Raw genomic sequence first — 18,526 nt, forward strand, 5'->3', positions numbered from 1 at the left:
TCCCTGTCCCCTGATCACCCCCCACCACCCCATCCAACCCCTCCTCTCCTTCCTGACTGCCCCCCTGGGACCCGTGCCCCCATTCAACCCCCATTCCTCGCCCTGTGCCCGCCCCGACCCCTATCCACGCCTCTGACCACCCCCGAACTCCCCTGCCCTCTATCCAACGCCCCCTGCCCCCATTACCATGCTGCCTGGAGCACCTGCGGTGCGACTGCTCCAGGACAGACAGCCATGTCGCGCAGCACAGAGCAACGCGTCAGGCCGGGCTCTGCAGCCCCACCGCCAGAGTATTGTGCCATGCGGTGGCGTGGCTGCAGGGGATGGGGGACAGCCTCCCGGGCCAGGAGCTCGGGGGCCGGGCAGGACGGTCCCGCGGGTCGTAGTTTGCCCACCTCTACGCTAGACTCTGCCTGCGCACCTGTATGTGTCCCTGTGATTTTTCTCACATCTCTGAGGCACCATAGATTTTTCAGGGGTTAACTTCAGTGCAATATCCCTCTAGCCCTTCTCAAGGAAACAGCCCAGGGTGCTGTTACCCAGCTGAGACTAGAGAAGCACCCAGCATCAGTGGTTCGGCTCCTGTGCTCCACCCACCTCATAACAATTTATCCTCCGTTACCGTGCACCCAAGAGACGCAGGAAGGTTCCAAAATCCAACCATTTACATTTGCAAGCAGATGAAAAGACTTGTCAGACTTCCAGACTCCTTGAGCCCTGTCTCTGATTAAATACTTAATTCTTGTGGAAATCTAACAATGTTTAATTTTCAAAAATGTCACCCACTGTGTCTTGGGCTCACTGAAGGACTTGGATCATTTCATTGACATTGTAGATCATTTCAAATGTGCAAGTGAATTCTAGTGGATGCAGAAAACTTCCGGGTTGACAGACTGCTGTAGAATTAAGTCCTTCGAGGCCTGTGCCCACCTCTGCTGCCACTGCCGGCAGAATGGTCAGTCGCCATAGTGATCTTTATGTGGTGGAGAGCTGCTGAAGTGAAACAAAGATTTTAATTGGTGTGTTGCCAATTTCTGGTAGCAAACAGAATTAAATAAAGGTCACTTAACTGAGGACTCTTATTAACCTGTGCTTTTGGTATAAAATGAATGTCTAAGTAAGCCCTTTATTTGGTTTTTAACCAGAGGTGAAAGTAAGCCAGTACGGTGTACCAGTAAGACAGTGGCCGTCGGTACACAGGCGATCGTACTGGCAGGGCCACTGATCGGGGCAGGGGAAGGGGCAGCTGTCCCAGGGCCCAGTGATTTAAAAGGGCCCGGAGCTCCCAGCAGTGACCAGAGCTCTGGGCCTTTTAAATCGGGCAGCACTGAAGGGCTGGCTGGGGGAGTCTGGCCGCAGCCCCGCCCCTTCTGCACGAGGCCACGCCCCTTCCGGGGGCACAGAGTGGCGTGGCCCCACAACTTGCGCAGGACCGCAGCCTCCCTGCGTACTGGTAAGTCCTTTAAGTTATTCACCCCTGTTTTTAACCCTCATTACAGAGATCTGGAACAGTTTGTGGTCACAGCTAACAAGAATAACTAGAGCCTGATCTTTGACATTTACGCTTCAAAACCAAGTGGCACATGTCTAATCATACTGGCTCATTTATCTCACTGCCTGGTATCAGTTATAGGATTCACAGCCCCTCTCTGCATAGTGGGTTCAAGTGAGTTGTAAATAGCAGAATTTTGCACAACTCTCACACCTCAACTATGGAAATGTTGAGGTGGCTGGTTCAGAAGTATGGTCTTGTTAATTTAAATCCATGGTAGAGGTTTAATTTAATTATAAGCAATTTGTTGCAGAGTCACGTAACTGATTACTGGAAAACTTGCAGGGGCTAATAGGTGCTAGATGTAGGTATTTTTAATTAAGATCATGCAATAAAGCTTCTCTACTGATCATCTGGTAACAACAACTCTATATGCCCTTACTGACCCTGTGAGGATAGAGATTAGAAAAAAGCAGCATTTCCCTCCAAGATCCCACCCGAAGAATGAGAAAAGTAAATCTGTTAAAGACTTAGGCTCAAAGACATTTTTAAAGATGTTTTCTGGGAATCCTGCACTCCCTGTATCCTGTTGAAGGGGAAAGTAGCCAAGCAGTGGTCCTGAGAAGTTGTCCAAGAGGCCAGTCATCTTTTCCATCACTTGAGTATTTTTAGTGACAACATGCTGCAACTCCCTGTAGGCTACAGCAGTGGAACAGTGTGAGTCTGCCAATATTTTTTGGTGGTGGGTCTCACAGTCTTATCTGGGTGGTTAATAATCTGGATGGTCAAAGTATTTTTGCAACATCTGCCAGCTAGATGGAAATAGTCAGAAATATATTATTCCAAAAAATGAACAACTGTTAGGGTAGTATGAATTGTAAACGCTTGGGAATCCATTAATACCAATGTTTCTCCTAGGAACTCCCTCCCCTGTCTCTCTTTTTATCTGTGTCTCTGCAGTACTTTCTCATGTGAACTCTTTTGCTATATCTATTCAATGTGGCTAAACAAAGGGGCACGATGGGGGGCAGGGAGAAACATCAAGAATATTCTACACTTCACCACAGTTTGGGTGTAAGAAACGGGTGCAGCTGAACAGAGTTTAACTGCAAGTGGCAATAAGAACAATCTGAGCTCAATGCTATTTCAGAAACTGTGGTCAAGCAGGTTGTAACCAGGGCTTCTGAAATGCTTCTGAGTGGTTTGCTCTTGCAGTTAAACCATGTGCACCCATTGTCAGCAACAGCTAATTGCTAGTGTGGACATGGAGATAGCGAGCAAAAGGCTGCTAACCACAGGAAAAGCCAACCCTGATTAGGCCTATGAGTAATATTCAGTCTATTAAGTGTGACATCATTTGTGACATTAGGGAAGTGAAACTATAAGATTGTGTCAGAAAAGAACATTATTTTTTTTCCTCAAGCCCTTGCAAAGTTTAAAGAAGACGGTTCTCTGCCTTCTTGTCAGTTATCACCATGGCTCCTTATTTCATCTCGGAGTGGATCCTAATGGTCCTGTTTACAGGTAAGTAAGGTGAATAAGAGAATAACAGATAGTGGATGGGGCTTTGATGGGCAGTTAGTGCATAATAGTTCCTAAGTTTTCATGGAGAGTAACTAAACATGGACTAAACTGGATGTCTCCTAAAGAAGGCTGGTCATGTGTCACAGTGTTGTAGTTTGCCACAGACTCTGCAATCTTCTGCAATGTAAAAAATAAGCCAGAGTTGCTCAATAGCCTTCTGTGGAGCTCCTCTAGCTTTTGTTTTCTTTTATAAAAAGGAAATTTCTGGGCATCATGGTTACAAAAATAATCATCCAAATGTGAACCATAAGCAGTGGGGTCTGAAATACCTACTGGCAAACTACATTTGCATAAAACTTATTTGTCTTTCTGTACTCTTTAGAGATGAGCATAGATCTATAAACCCATGTCATCTAGAAATATATATAAAACAAGACTTAATTTACCGTTTGTGAACATTTCGTCTGTATTCTGTCTGTATTATGGACTTTCCCTCTGTGAACGAATTGAGTGTTTTTAGTGCACTTTTAAAATGAACCGTTAATATATTAGAGAAAAAGTGTGTGCTGTGACTTTGGGTGGGGAGCAGTTGCGAAGATAATGGGCCACCTAATGCCGTCAGGCCAGGGAGATCTGCTTTAAATACAAAAATTAAAAATGGCAGGATATGGTCCATATGCTGTAAAAGTGAGATTACAGGTTCTGCCTCCTTTTGTTTTTATTTCAAAATATTTCTTTTTGCTAAATAAGAGGTGGGATTCAAAAATGTTTCTTTATGAACTGCTAATACCATATGTTGTCAGAGCTGAGTTTCTCACAGGTTACTGTGGCAAAGTTGCAGTAGAAAGCAGTTGTATTACTGAAAAGGTCCCTCTTTTTTAGGAAAAGAGGTTGATTAGCTAACGTTATCCACCTTGCCCACCTAAATCAAGGTTAAAGGTGTTCAACAGTGTTTTCATTGGGAAAAGGTCAGGATTAGCTTAACTAACCCCTACCGAATATTGATCTCCTTTCCCATACAAACCCTCATTTATATTGGACCAATTTGGAAAAATTGCATTGGGAAGTATTAACACCCACTGCAGAGCATTCTACCCCGGTAGCATTAGGAGTTACTTGATTGAGGAATTAAACCTAGTGATACCCTATTATTCAATTGGATAGAAAGTTTATAATACCTGTTCTATCAAAAGCAGAGCTTCCTTTGCTCTTCCATGAGAGATGAAATTCAAAGTGAACAGGATGTAGGTGATGCATATACTTTGTGCTGGATCTCTGCATGGGGGTGAATTTCACATCCCTAAGGGCTATCTTGAGAGTCTAGCCCAGAATATGTGCCCACTAGGGAATTTTGAAACCACAGCATCTTCATGCAAGGGGAATTCAGCCATTGAAGCCTGTCTCACCATTTTCTCCTAGTATTGCCTCCACCAGGAGACCAGCCCATTCCAGCTGCCCTGTGCTAGTTTGTTAGACCAAACTCGTTACCTGCTCCCACCCGCAGCCAGAGACCGACAGAGACAGTAATCTGGCTTATGACCCTGCAGCAGTAACATGCTCCTACCTCACCCTGTGTCTGGGCTCTGGCTCAGAAAGGACAGGGAAAGGAAGGAGAGGATCATAGACTGAGTAAAACCCAACAGATCCTCCCATTAAGAACAACAGAGTCTGAGTTATCAGTTCCAGATACTGCAGGAACAAGTCTTGCACAAGTCCTGGTGAAGCTCATACTATCTTGAACCCCTGTGAGTGAGGAGTCAAGAGGGGGTCTGGAGAACTGCACACCCACAAAAGCCGTATTATAGCGGAGGTGGTTATAGTCACCACTATCATAGGATCTGTAACAGTTGCCGGTGGGAACCATCCAGGGACACCACAGGGGTCGTGGGCCACTATCAGGAGGATTAGCCGGCATAGCTTCCCTCACAAACAAGTGACACCAACATGAAGACAGACTTGTGTGCCTTTCCATGGCTCCCAAACTGTCCTGGCTCCTGACAACTGAACGCCTGTTAGGTCAGGGAGCCGCACACACAGCTGCTGAGAGAATTGCCCATAGCTAAGTGGGGCAGATTCAAGAACTGTTCTCCCTGCATGGTCCTGGCCGTGGTGAGGAGGGTGAGGTGGGGCAGCAGCTGGGCACATCAGTGCTTCCTGGGCTTGGACAGAACCACATTGTGGGCAAAAGCGTCATGGTGTGTGTCCTGCTGTCATCCTCGCCTGTTGGGGGGAGGAGGAGAAACACACACCTCAGTGGATCCACCTGCAATGGAGGTATGTGGCGAGCTTACAGGGACAGTTTTGTGTTGTGCCTGAGATGCCAGGCAGGTCCCATTAGCCTGTGCATTGTATCCTAGCCCCGTCTCAATTACTGTTGTATCTTTGTCTGCAGGTCTCACAGTATCGGGCTCTCCAGTGAGAGGAGTGGTGGGTCAGAACGTCACTTTGCCCTGTAAATACCGAGTTAATCGCCAAAGTGACATCACAACAATGTGCTGGGGTCGGGGCAGCTGTCCTTCTTTTCAGTGTTCTCAGCCAATTCTCTGGACAGATGGACGGAGGGTAACCAAGCGTCAGTCCAGCAGATACCAGTTAGAAGGGAATCTCGCTCAGGGGGATGTGTCCCTGACCATAGTGAATGTGGCAGAAGCAGACGGAGGGGTGTACTGCTGCCGTGTGGAGATCCCTGGTTGGTTCAATGATCAGCAGAAGAATCTGGAAGTTGCGATTGAGACAGGTGAGCAGAGCTTTTCTTTTGTATGAGTGTCCTTGAAGGGTAAAACTCCTGCCCTCTGGCTGACTCTCTCAGCTTGTGACAGAAACAATGTATTAATGTCCTGCAGTGTTAACCATTATGACTTTGAAGCTGTACCGTTACCACTGTGGAAAGGAAGCAGCCTCTGCCATCAGTGTAACCCAGCAGAGCCAGTGCACGGGAATGGACGTTTTGTTCCCTTGTGCCATGGCGCACCACTCTTACTAGCAATCTTCGCAATACTGCATGTAGCATCCAGGAGAGTGGACAGCATAGTATGCTTCTCTCATTAGTTAGGCACAATAATCCCCTCTTGTGGGTAGATGTGTTCACGTTCCTCCTTCTTGGGCAGATCCAGCGGCCATTACAATGAATGAAAGGTACCCATCCACCTTACTGGGCTCTGGGTCACACCCTAATTCATGAAGATAAAAAGGATACTATTGTGCCCGCTGTGACAGACATCACAAAGTTCTGCAGGGCTCCCGAGCCCCTGGCGACATGTTCTCCTCGGAAAGCCTGGTCCCCTCTCTGGTTTCTGGGATTCCAATGTTATAAATCCTCACCCTGGTGCCGGGAAACCTGCCTGGAGCAGACCCTAACTGACTTTTGTTCCTACCCCTAGAAACCTAGACTTATCTGTTTGCCCTACCACAGAACCTCTATATCTTCCCCTACCAAGCCATGTTTCCTTTCAAACTTGTGGGGCCAAATGCAGACCTGGCATCAGCAGGTGCAGCTCTGTTGAACTCAGTGTTGTACTCTAGTACCAGGTATGAATCTAGCCCTCTCTCGGCTGAGGCGGAGTTAAGCGGTGCCAGGGCCTGGCTCTCAACATATAGGTGAATTCCAGCCCTCGGTGAGCACTCATGAAAGTACTCCTGTTGGAGCCAGTGCTCATCAACCTAAGTCAAGTTTGTACAACCCGGCCTTAAGTCATGACTGATTTTTATACACGGAAGTTTAATCTCAACACGGGCTCCCTACAGCTCTGTTGTCTGGCAAATAACACATTTTAAAATGTACAACTCCAGTTGTGGCAACAAGAAAAATCAAACCTCAAACTTTACCCCAAGCCAACTTTTTTACCCAGAAAAGGCAGAAGTCCAGACCCTCCAGGAAGTCTGCTAGGACCTTCGTTAGTGATTTGACATGGAAGGTGCTCAGAGGCTATGGTGACAGGTAGCAGGATAAAACCCCCAAGCAGATACATCGATAGTGTAACTGTGATTTTCATTCTCTCTCCTTTTGCTGCACTGTATTGTCCTGCAAATAAAAGTTACAAAGTCATTTTCTTCTTGCAATAAACCAGATGGATAAAGGGATATGGTTTTATTGCTGGTGATATGTTGTTAAAGCATTTTATTTCTTTCAGTTTGTTGGACACATCTTGCTGACTGTTGTAATATGTGTGGGGTTTTTGTTTTGTTTTTAACACCAGCTAGGACCTCCACTGCAGGCCCTCATACTTACACATCTGAACACACCTCAGGTAATGGTTATCCAAGTATTCCGCCTCTCGGGTGTGTGTGAGTCCCTTTGTAATGGGATCCCAGAAGGGGAACTAAATAACAAACAGTAGTTGAAAATATTCCCTTTGACTTGTATATTATAAAATCTGATCCCCTGGGATCTAACAATAAGCCCCAAGCAAAGATGAGAAGGTCTGAAGGGGTCTTTTAAACAATTTGCAGCCCGCTAAAACTGTTTTATGTTTTAATATTTATTTTTTATATTTTGCTTTTGAGCCTTCTGAGCTCAGCTTGAACTTGAAACCAGAAATGCCAGCTTCATTCATCTGGATTTTGTGAGCTCAGCAACTCGAATATGTTTCCACATAGTTCTGTTGCCCTCTCAGAAGAGGAAGTGAAAACTTTCTCAGCATGTGATGTGTCTCTAGCGGCAGAGAAACTTGTATACTTATGTGTATAATGGACACATCCGTGAAGAAGCCTCAAAAAGAGACAGACAGTTGTGTTACTTTGATGTCAGGAAATGCCACCCTTTCCTGAGCATAGACAACAGCTGAAGCAGACCATCTCATTTAGAATCAGTCCCCTTAAAATAAACAGGAGGGGACTCCATTTTCACTAATTGTAGATCCTCAGATAGCACATTTTCAGTCTTGGGATTGGTGGGTTGGTTTTATTGCTTGTGGGGTTATTCAGTAATCAAATGACACATTCACTGAACCATTGTAGTAAAGTTTTTGCATTTTCTAGCCCTGTGTTTTAAATGTTATACGGTGCTGCCTTAAGCCGGGAAATAGGCACCGCGTCAAGATGCTGTAGTTGCAAGTTTTGCAAGTTTGTCTCACTGTGGCCAGCCTCAATGCTACATAAAAGTGTTCTCAGCTTTGTGAAGTCTTGTATGCAACCCCACTTACCCTTTACAGTGCCGTCAAAAGCCCATCGGTTCTCAGAAGAAATCAGTTCACTTTAGATAGAGAAGTTGGCATTGTCTAGCTATGAAGACGGAAAGAATTATTAGCTGTGCTAAGTGAGATGTTGGTTTATCTTATCATTGCTCAGCTGCTGCGAATGCCAGTGACTCACCTTCCACCGTCGCCCCACAATGGCCATTGGTTTTCAGTTCAGAAGCCCCTCAGGATGCTTCAATTGTAAGTGGTCAGGTCGGAATAGTGACTATATTGTCTCTGCAGATCACTTTCCATGCTCTCTTTTGGTTGGAAAAGAGAAATACTTCTACTGAGTCTGTCCCTCTGGTGCCTGGGAAATAGCGCTGATGCCTTTGTTACCAAAATGCAAACAAACTCCAGTGACATGTAGAAAGGGCTAATCCTGGAGTCCTTACTCGCTCCTTACTGAGCTGAAAGGGAGTTTTGTCTAATTTAAAGACTGAAGTCAATAGGAATTGAAGGCATGCGTCACTTCTCAGGATCAAGGCTTGAATAAGGGCTGCAGTGTTTGGCCTTAAACGCAGGCTTTTGGAATGAAGAGCTGCTTCTTTAAACTATAAATAAAATTAGAATATACACCTATTCTACATAAATGAATGGGGTTTGGACACCTCGCTCCCTCTAGGCACTTTTGAAAATCCCAACCGTAATCAGAGTCCAGCTGTATGGAATCTCATAGTGTCTCATAACGCACACTGTCTCAAGTTGGGTGCATTATCTCTAGTGTGTGTTTACCGTTTACCTTGCAGCCAAATGATTTTTCAAGTCGTCTATATGATTTCTATTCCTGCCCCTCATACCCTCGTGTTCTGTGTTTCAGCAGACTATGTCCACGTCAATCCATCAGCTAATGGAGCCAGAATCCATGGGGGTAGGGATGCATGTTGGAATCAGCATTTTTGTGGTACTTCTAGTCATCGTGGTTTTGGCCCTAATTCTATCCAAAAGTAAGTGATTTGAGATAGACGATAATCCAAGGAGACTGATAGTTTTATTTCTCTGCTTCCCTAGGACCTTGGCCAGTGGTGGCTACTCAGAGGATGCCCTATATCGGGGTGGCCAGACTGCAGCTCCGGAGCCGCATGTGCTTTATTACAGTTAAAGTGCGGCTCATGGAGCACCCCTGCCCATTCTCCATCTACCAGACTGGAGCGGGAGCTTGGGGCTTCTGCCCTGTGGTGGGATGGAGGGGCTGGGGGCTTCTGCCCAACAGGGATGGGGGTCTCAGGACTTCAGCCCTACCGGAGGCACCTGCTGGGGCTTCAGCCCCAAACCACGGCAAGTCCCTCCCCTGAGGCAGAATTTCCTAGCCCACAATGCCACTGCAGGGCAGGAGCACTGGCAGGTGTGCCCCACAGAGCTGAAGCCCCGAGCCCCAGCAGTCATGCCCAGCTCTCGAACTTCTGAAGATTATCGTATCAGAGGGACAGTAAGTTTGGCCACCCCTGACCTATATCAATCCATCTCCATGCTGCACTGGCCATGCCCCCACCCCACTCAGTGTGGGTGCTGTGCTCTCCTGGCCTTTCCTGATCACAAGGGAAGCTGCAGCTGCTTTGTGCGACGCCAGCCACGATGTTCCCTTTTGCAGACTTTCTCCCATGGCGGCTCTCAATCAGGGTATATACGTGGGTAGCCCCTGTGGGAGTTTGGCCTCATGTAAATAGTGGGTGTTTCACATATTTAAAAGACCCACTTTAAAGCTCCCTTATTTCAACTTTTGCACTTGACTTTTTCTCATTGAACCTGCTGCTTTCTTTTTTTTTAATGATTTTCAAACCCATTTCTCCCTCCCCCGGCTTTCCTATTTTGGACGATCCTCAGGGTATTTCCACAACAGACAGAAGCTGAAGACTTTGGCAAGGTAAATGCTATTCGCTATGCTGTTTCTGCTGTAGCCATAATCAAAAACTAGGTCCCAAAATGTCTGCACCTTTGGTAGGACAGAAAGAAATGTGCCAAACAGACACTCCAGGACACACGCTGACATTTCCAGAGCTGCATGCTTTTACTTTGATTGGCTTTGTCATATCAGGACAGATAATCTGACACAACAATGCAAAAAGAGAAATTCATTATCATTGCTATTCCTCGTGTGCTTCTTTTTGTTTACTAAGCAAACGGTTGATCTGGCTCGTGGTTCGTATTTCTTGATTTTACATTAAGCAACAGGAGATCTTCAGGCCTGCGGTGCCTTATAAATACATAATGATTCATTATTACTAGCGTCTAATAGTAAATGTTACTATAGTTCATATTTTCCCAGTAAACCATCTGCTTTGGATATCGGGTGTCTTGTGTTTCTGGTTTGTTGTTTATGTTTTAATGGTCGGGGTCTGTTACTCTTTCTGCAGCTCAGTCTCATTCTCCAACCCAGAACATGGAGGCTTCCAGAGCACGCTGGAAGCTGGGGTCCATGCAGAAGAGAATATTTATACGATGGACTAAAGAATGGTTGGATCCGTTCCCTGATCAACACTGTGGCTTTAGCCAGTTACTACAAAACTAGCCCAGTTTATACAACACTCTAAACTATATGTTCTACTGACCACTTTTAAACCTTGTTTGATACAACTGAGAATTTCGAAGAGGGGTGTTCCTGGTGGAGGGCACATGGACTGACAAACTAGTATTTGCATCACTCCAGTAAAGCAAGAAGTGTCTACAAATTCAGGGCTAAGACTTTGCCAGTCTATTGCAGACACGAGGCTCCACAGTTTAGTGCCATTCTCAGCATCCATTCTCCGAATGGGAGCGATACGTGTATTACATTTGTTACCAGATACAAATTGCCACTTCTGAGAATGAATGAGAGCAAGACCACAATGCCTAAGCAGCTGAGAAGACAGAAGCTACAGTCCACTTTCATATTTACCCGTGTCTCCAACACTGTTGTCTCTACCTTGATGCTGGATTTCCTGGGGCAGGATGGCACAGCCAGGAACCATACCATGCCATCTGCAGGGGGGAGCAGGCTGTGGCAGTTGTGATGATGTAGCTGTAAAGAGGAATTTGTTTGTGAATGTTTCAAACAACAAAAGTTTAACTGTATTTTTGCTAAGGCAAAATATATTCATTCTTCGTTACCAGTGAGAGTTCAATCCTGCTGGATCCTAAGTGCTTTCAGGAAGATGCTGAAACTTCTCAACTTCTAAGAAGTCATTAGGAATGGAGAGTACTCAGCACTTCCCAGAAGGCGCTCAGCACCTTGGCAGGTCAGGCTCTTAATACATAGAATACATACATTTTGTTGTCTCAGTTAATTATGACTAAGCACGTTTTACTCTGGAAACAATACATCCGGTTCTTCCTCTGTGCTTTTTAGAAAACGGATATGATTCATACCATGAACCACATTAGTGACAGGATCTCCCATTTCCAGAACTCTAGGAAACTAGAAAAAACACTAGCTACCCTGAAGAATGAATAATAAATTCCTCTCACTGCTATTACCAAGGGGAAACCGAGTCATGTTGGAAGGGTATGTCAGAGATCTTGGTAACGCAACAAATGTTGGGACAAAATCTGCTCTTCACTTACATCAGTATAAATCCAAAATAACTCCACTAACCATACTGAAATTTGAATGGGATTTAAGCCGTGTAAGGGGACAGCAGGCTGAGACAAATTCTGCTTCTCACATACACGGCTGTAACTGGCACCCCAGTTAATGGAACTGGTATTGGACACATGACCCCCATGCTTTTTGGTCGAGGGACACTGCAAAACAAAGATTGAGGCTGTCCCACAATGAATTGGATTGGGATGAGCCAGCATATTTCATTTTGTACGGTCATGCAATAGAACACAACCTAACTGATACAAATTCAGGCAGTTCTGGTGGGAAGAACAGTTTTGCTCAGCTGTTTTTTAAAAACCACTTTTTAGCCAGCTATATCTAGGAAACTAGAGCAGATTTCCTGAGAATGCAAAGACCTAGTATGTGCAAGAGAGAGCCAAATATCTCCTGATATCAGTCAAGATAAACTTATTAGAGTTAGTCCAGCTGGTGATGCAGAAAAGCCAATGTGGGGGGTACTTTTAAAGGAATGATTAGGAAAATTAAAGTAAGCAAACTTTCCATCCTCAGTCATTGCTTTCAATGGAGTTACACTAGGCATGACCTTCATTCATTCTTATTGTCCGCCAAGCCGTAGAGAGACAATAATGCTGTGTTGATTTTAATCACATCCTGTATGTGAGATTTGCTGGCTCAGAGAAAGTGTTTAGAATAAATAGGAAATCAGGTCTGGAGTCTCTCTCCCTAAACTCTGGGTTAAGAGAGCAGCGGTATCTGTCAATGAGAAACAAAACACAGGACAAGATTGAGATTTAGAGAAACTTCACCTTCCTAGTTGTTATTATTGTAATAGCCTAATTATTTTGCTATATCACTGGGATTGTTAGAAAACGAGTATGTATTTTACTGAGACATTAAAATGAGCTTCTGGTCTCACACCTCCATTACTTCTGTATTACACTGGTGTGAGTGAGGTCAGAATCTGTCTTCGAAAGTCAAACAGTGAGATCCTATCCGTAGTCTGACAGCAGGACTTCCAATAGCACTTACTGTTGACTTCACTAGGAGCAGTGAGGCCAACAATGAAGGATTTTTAAAACCCCATGCTGAATGTCCATTGCAGCACTGACTGTTCTTTGTATCAGCTGTGTGTTGCACCAGACCGAGTCCTAACCAGTCACTCTTCCAATAGTTTAACAATTGAGTCTGCTCATCTCTTACTAGAAATCACCCTGACTACCTGAAAATCTTTGTGTGTGTTTGTTTTAAACCAAAATTACAAAATTTTCTATGAGAAGCACCTTCGGGGATCTTTGTACAAAATTATATATAGGTTATATGATGATAAAAGTTATGGTTACAGCATCCTTCCGGTTTGTCTACTCCACATCTTTATCTGTAAAATGGATCTCTGTTAATGTTGTGAAACAGTCTGAGATTGTATTGCATGCTTATAAAAATGTGCACAGAGTTCACGGCTCCTTCTGCTTTTGCATGCCAACTGCAGGAAGTCTCTGAACCTGAAGTTACCTGGTAACAAGACAAAGTGGTTCCAACATTCAACTTTGGTCAGTAAACAATTAATGCTGCAAAAACTTAAATCGCTCCCCATCAAACATTGATGCGTGGCTCTGTGATACAGCTGGAATGCACCGCTAACAAACGACTGGCATTCCGCAGAAGAGGAATGCCCAGAAAATTTAAAGCAATATGGGCTGGCTTTTTCGAAGTCTATGATTAATGTAGATCCTGAAGATAGAGATGTCACTTCCCCTCGCCGCCTTTTATCCTACCTCTCTTTGCTTACTTTGTGTATTATGATGAAACTGGTATTTGGATATATTTGTATTTGGAATAATAAAACATTATAAATATACATAAAGGAAGGCCCTGATTCCAACCTCCCTGCAGTCATTGCAAGTCTTTCTGCTGATTTCGGTGAACTTTAGATCAGGCCCTTAGGGTATGTCTCCACAGCACAAACACCCCAAACCCTACAGTGCTGAGTCTCAGAGCCCTAGTCAGCTGACTCAGGATTGCGGGACTAAAAATAGCAGTCTATGTTTGGGTCAGGGGGATGGGTCTCCGAGCGGAGGCTCGGGGGCTCTCTTTCCAGCAGGTTTTTCGTGGTGGGGACGTACCCTTAGTGATCAGCAACAGAGATATCCAGATCTCAGCAGGAAGCTGTCTTCCTCTTAACTTCATGCATACTCTAAAAAACTGACACGTTCGTTAGCGTGATGACAGTGAGCAAGAAGTATTGGGAACTGATTCTCAGGGAAGCTGGCATTTCCTTGTCCATCTGTGAGAAGCCCCCACTTGGCAGCAGTGTAGGGTTAGCTCTTCAGAGCGCTCTTATCAGGTTGTCAGTTTCCAGTCTGCACAGCTCCTGTCCCTCATTGGATAGTTTCTCATGGCTGGTTCAAAACACTGTGCTGAACTGAGTCCCGTATTTGTTTTGCCCGATCCCTCTATGTACAGTTATTGATCAGTAACTGAATGCAGTTTGCTATAAGGCAGACAGTAACATAGTGCAGTCTGTCCAGCCCTACAAATTCCTATTTACTCTGTACTGCAGTGCATTAAAGATCTGAGACTCCAGCTGGTAGCCAAAGCAGGATCCTTTGAATACTCGGAGAAGGATCCAATGGTTTTGACTGGACTTTCTCTGCCCTGAGCTGACTGGATGTTTGCTCCAGCCCACCTCTCCTCCTTCACAGTCCCATCACCTCTGTTTTGCTGCACTCCTGCCCTTCTTTTCCTTTTCTCCCCTGCCCTGACCCCTTCATCCCCCTTTTCTTTCCATTTAGCTCACCCCCCCACCCCCCGACTAAAACCACCTGCCAAAACAACCCTGGGACTCATATTGTTCGCTCTTCTTCGGTGTCCTACCCCTTCCCCCACCCTGTATCTGGCTTGTCTATTTAGACTGTAACCTCTTTGGGGCAGGGACTGTCTACTACTCACTCTGTGTTTGTACAGCACCTAGCACAATGGGCCCCGTTCTTAGCTTGCTCTTAGTCCCCACATGTTAAATAATAATAATTAGATACAGGATGACAGTGCAGTTCCTCTCAATTTCCAAGTGCGTGGTTAATGCTCTTTGAGCGTCAAGGTGCAGTAACAAGTCATGAACAGTGCAGGTTGGGTCATGAACTGGGAAATCTCTCTAAAACGAATTCTGGTTGATGTTATGGAGTTGTATCACAGAATGCCTCGATGTGGAGTCAGGGCTGTACTGAGTTCCTCCCAGACCAGGTGTCACGGTGGATCATTAGCCCGTTCATGGTCACCTATTCTGTTGGAAGCACCTTGGCACAATGGGTTGGCTGAAGCTTAGGGAAATAGTTTTACTAAGTTTCCCTACAGAGAGCTGGAGAAGTAGAGAGAGGAAAATCCCCAGCAGTGGAACAAAAAAAACCCAGGCCTGTTGATGCAGGCCTTTAAAAGCCACAGACTCAGTACTCTGCAGCCCTCTGCTTGGCCAAAGTGCCCTATTTAACCCTAGAGTGTGACCCACAAAGTTGTCTGGACAAGCACACAGACTTTAGACCTGGTGCGACTCCAGACATAGCCTAATCTCTGATCCCAGCATGACTCTGACCCAGACTCCAGCCGGGTACTACCGCTGGTCTCTGACCACAGCCTCACTGTAACCCCGACTCTTGCTAGGGTGACCAGATGTCCTGATTTTATAGGGACAGTCCTGATTTTTGGGTCTTTTTCATATATAGGCTCCTATTATCCCTCCCCCTCTGTCCTGATTTTTCACATTTGCTGTCTGGTCGCCCTAACTCTTGCTCATTGAATGTGGCTCTAGAGATTCCTCTGACCCCTGCGCACCGACCACCATCCCTGATGTATGGACCTCAGCCCAGCCATTCTGACCACCTGTGCTCTGGTTCTTTACACCTCAGTTTTTACTCAGGTGGTACCCAGAAACCCTCCCTTGGAGCAGGGCTAAAGGAGAAGTTTCTCTGAATCTCTTATATCATGCTGGGTGCTGTGTCGTAAAACCAAGAAAATGATAGACAACATTTAACAGTGGGGTGTTGGGGGAGAGCAAAAACTAAACCATACTATTATACGGTAGTGGGTTTAGAAGCTTCATTTGCCACTAGGGCTGCATTGTGCTGGGCACTGCAAAAGGATACTGTGAGAGATAGTCCATTGCCCAAAGAGCAAAACAGACAAGTCAGAAAAGAGTGGGAGGGGAAACTGAGGCACAGAGAGGGGAAGTGACTTGGCCAAAGTCACATACAGCCGATCAATGGCAGAGCCAGGAATAGAACTTGGTTTTCTTGCCACCCCCTGCACTAGACTATGGTGACCCCACCATCAAATTTCCTGACTCTGGCAACAGCTTGTACAAAGCTCGGGGCTGTTTAGTTACATGTTCACATCCAGACTTTGGAGCTCTCAATCCAAACCAGCAAAAATAAAGTTCTCTCGGACAGTTCCAACTACCTCGTTTATTATGGTGTAGTGCCTGGGGCCCAACCAGCAAGTGCGCTAGGCACTGTACAGACACAGAGTAACAGGCTGGGCCGGTCTGTAATTACCAGCTACAAAGCAGCTCACTTGAAATGAGGTGTAAGCAGTGTCAGGATGAGCTCCACCCTGACATCTGGTGGTGAGGTGTGGCAAGTTGTGGAAAAGAACTTCAGGGGCCGATCTCATTTGCATAGGCACACCCACCACGCCTAGAATGAGACCATAGCTGCCCAAATGGTCACTTTGGCTGCTGTGGGATCCCCAGTGTCTCTGTTATTGGGGCAGGAAGAATAAATTGCTATTACCCTGATTATGGGAACTGTGCTTGGAACTGTACGTGGCCTTTTGTTATGATGGAGGGATTCACCATCAACTAAGTAGCACTCGCTAGGCAAGGGTCATGGGTTCCAAAACTGTGTGAATGGAGAGAGGCTGGGGACAAGTATTAATACTTGGTGGCATGGGCCCCTTGGTGAGGGCCTTACATGCTGATTGCACTTCCTCCTCTCTCCACTGTGGAATATCAGAGCTAATTTTGATTTCATTAGAAGTCTAGTTATAGGCTGCTGAGCTCACTTTGGGCTGACAGTGCACCAGCACTGGGGCTCCCCTACTATAAGCTGAATTCACCTAAGAGCTGAAATCACTGAGTGTTGTGTTAAGTAGTGGGGGAGCCTGAAGATCTATTGTGGAGCAGGTTGCGGGACGGCTGGTGAAGCAGTTCGACGCGGAGCAGTGTGTGGATGGCAGGAGCTGCTTGTGGGCCGTGGAGCTGAGCGAAGGAGTTCGTGGGGCGGCTGGCGGAGCGGAGCGCAGCTGAGCGAAGGAGTTCGTGGGGCGGCTGGCGGAGCGGAGCGCAGCTGAGCGAAGGAGTTCGTGGGGCGGCTGGCGGAGCGGAGCGCAGCTGAGCGAAGAAGTTCGTGGGGCGGCTGGCGGAGCGGAGCGCAGCTGAGCGAAGGAGTTCGTGGGGCGGCTGGCGGAGCGGAGCGCCGCTATGGGGCGGTCAGCTTCAGATCACGTAAGGTGCCTCTTACCCCCGTCCCATTTCCACCCAGATTGGGAGGTAAAGCTCCGCCGATAAACTTTCGAACTCTGGGGCTGCCCTGACCAGGGACAGAGACTTTTGGGGCATTGGACTTTTGGGACTTTGGGTGATTTGGGGTTGCTGGACTCAAGAACCAAAGGGAAAAGGGCATGCCCCAATTTGCCTGGGGTGGGGTTGTTTTTGCTCATGGGTTGTGTTATGAATCCTGTTGGTGGTGTTTCCCCAACATAATGCCACATTGTTTCTCTCTGTTATTAAAAGACTTTTGCTACACTCAGACTATGTGCTTGCGAGAGGGGAAGTATTGCCTCTTGGAGGCGCCCAGCGGGGGTGGTATATATTGGTCCCAGGTCACTGGGTGGGGGCTCGAGCCGGTTTGCATTGTGTTATTGGAATGGAACCCCTAGATATTGAACCCGGCCCTTGTTGCTGCCAACTCTGACGGGCAGAAGGGTTACAGAGGTGTGAATGAGCAGATCAGGAACTGACAGACTGATGCAATGTTATTTTTTCAGAGGCCTTTTTTGATCTCAAACCACATACTTTGCGAGACACAATTCTCATTTCAGCTGGGCAAAGAGCTCTTACCTTAGAAACAAAAGAGAACAATTTTCAAAGCATCCCGCTGTACAAGGAAAGCTAGATGAAAGAATGACGAAGCCAGTCATTTCCTGAGGGATTTGACTACAAATTAGTGAAATAATGTTACCCCCTTTGACCCAAGCAGTTAACCAGTATTCAGGTTCTTGTGGATTCTTTCTCTCAGGGGAGACATTGATGATGGAGTCAGGTATTCTTTGATGCAATCTGGTTTGTTTGCAAAGAATGCACATAAAGGTCCTGTTTCCCTGAACACAGCATGTGTAGTTAGTCATTGGCTCCATGTGTGTCCTCTCTGGTTCTGGCCAGATAGCCCGCTCTGATCAAATTGCCCAACAAGACCCCAAGACATGGTTTAGTAGCAAAGCCACCCAGCCAGGTTTATGGTTGACAAACCATGGCCTAGCTCCCCGGATCAATGTCTACAGTTACACTGGCACATGTATGTCCGTTGCAATGGACACAGCACAGTGAATGTCGGGACTTTCCATTCCCACCTTGGCTGGCCAAAGACACCCTGTAGCAGGGTCATTGTGGAAAACCCGGGGAGTGGGCGGGCGCAAGACCACCCATTGCTAAAGGCCCTTCCCCCAGCCTAGCAGGAGGGACCACTGGAGCCAGGGACCAACTGATTACGGGGGACAACTAAAGAAAAACAGGGATCGGAGTGAGGGTCA

The 18,526-nt window shown here is 46.3% G+C and overlaps 1 protein-coding gene across 4 annotated transcripts; it reads left to right on the forward strand.

Annotated features, from left to right (window-relative positions):
• Positions 1-1,414: 1,414 nt before the first annotated feature.
• Positions 1,415-13,531, forward strand: LOC311524535 (hepatitis A virus cellular receptor 2 homolog). 4 transcript variants are annotated; one of them, XM_084635707.1, is made up of 7 exons: positions 1,415-1,453; positions 2,916-3,016; positions 5,409-5,753; positions 7,213-7,263; positions 8,303-8,391; positions 9,011-9,137; positions 10,545-13,531. In XM_084635707.1, exons 2-7 carry the CDS (start codon positions 2,968-2,970, stop codon positions 10,697-10,699), a joined length of 816 nt encoding a protein of 271 aa, XP_084491833.1. In that variant the 5' UTR covers positions 1,415-1,453; positions 2,916-2,967; the 3' UTR covers positions 10,700-13,531. The 4 variants fall into 4 exon arrangements, with proteins under 4 accessions (XP_084491833.1, XP_084491830.1, XP_084491831.1 ...); XM_084635704.1 differs by lacking the exons at positions 1,415-1,453; positions 2,916-3,016 and adding exons at positions 4,960-5,290; positions 10,015-10,054; XM_084635705.1 differs by lacking the exons at positions 1,415-1,453; positions 2,916-3,016 and adding exons at positions 4,960-5,290; positions 10,015-10,054 and having other exon boundaries at positions 9,014-9,137.
• Positions 13,532-18,526: the final 4,995 nt, after the last annotated feature.

The sequence above is a fragment of the Lepidochelys olivacea genome, assembly GCF_965140295.1.
Source record: "Lepidochelys olivacea isolate rLepOli2 genome assembly, chromosome: 8".
Classification (NCBI taxonomy): domain Eukaryota; kingdom Metazoa; phylum Chordata; order Testudines; family Cheloniidae; genus Lepidochelys; species Lepidochelys olivacea.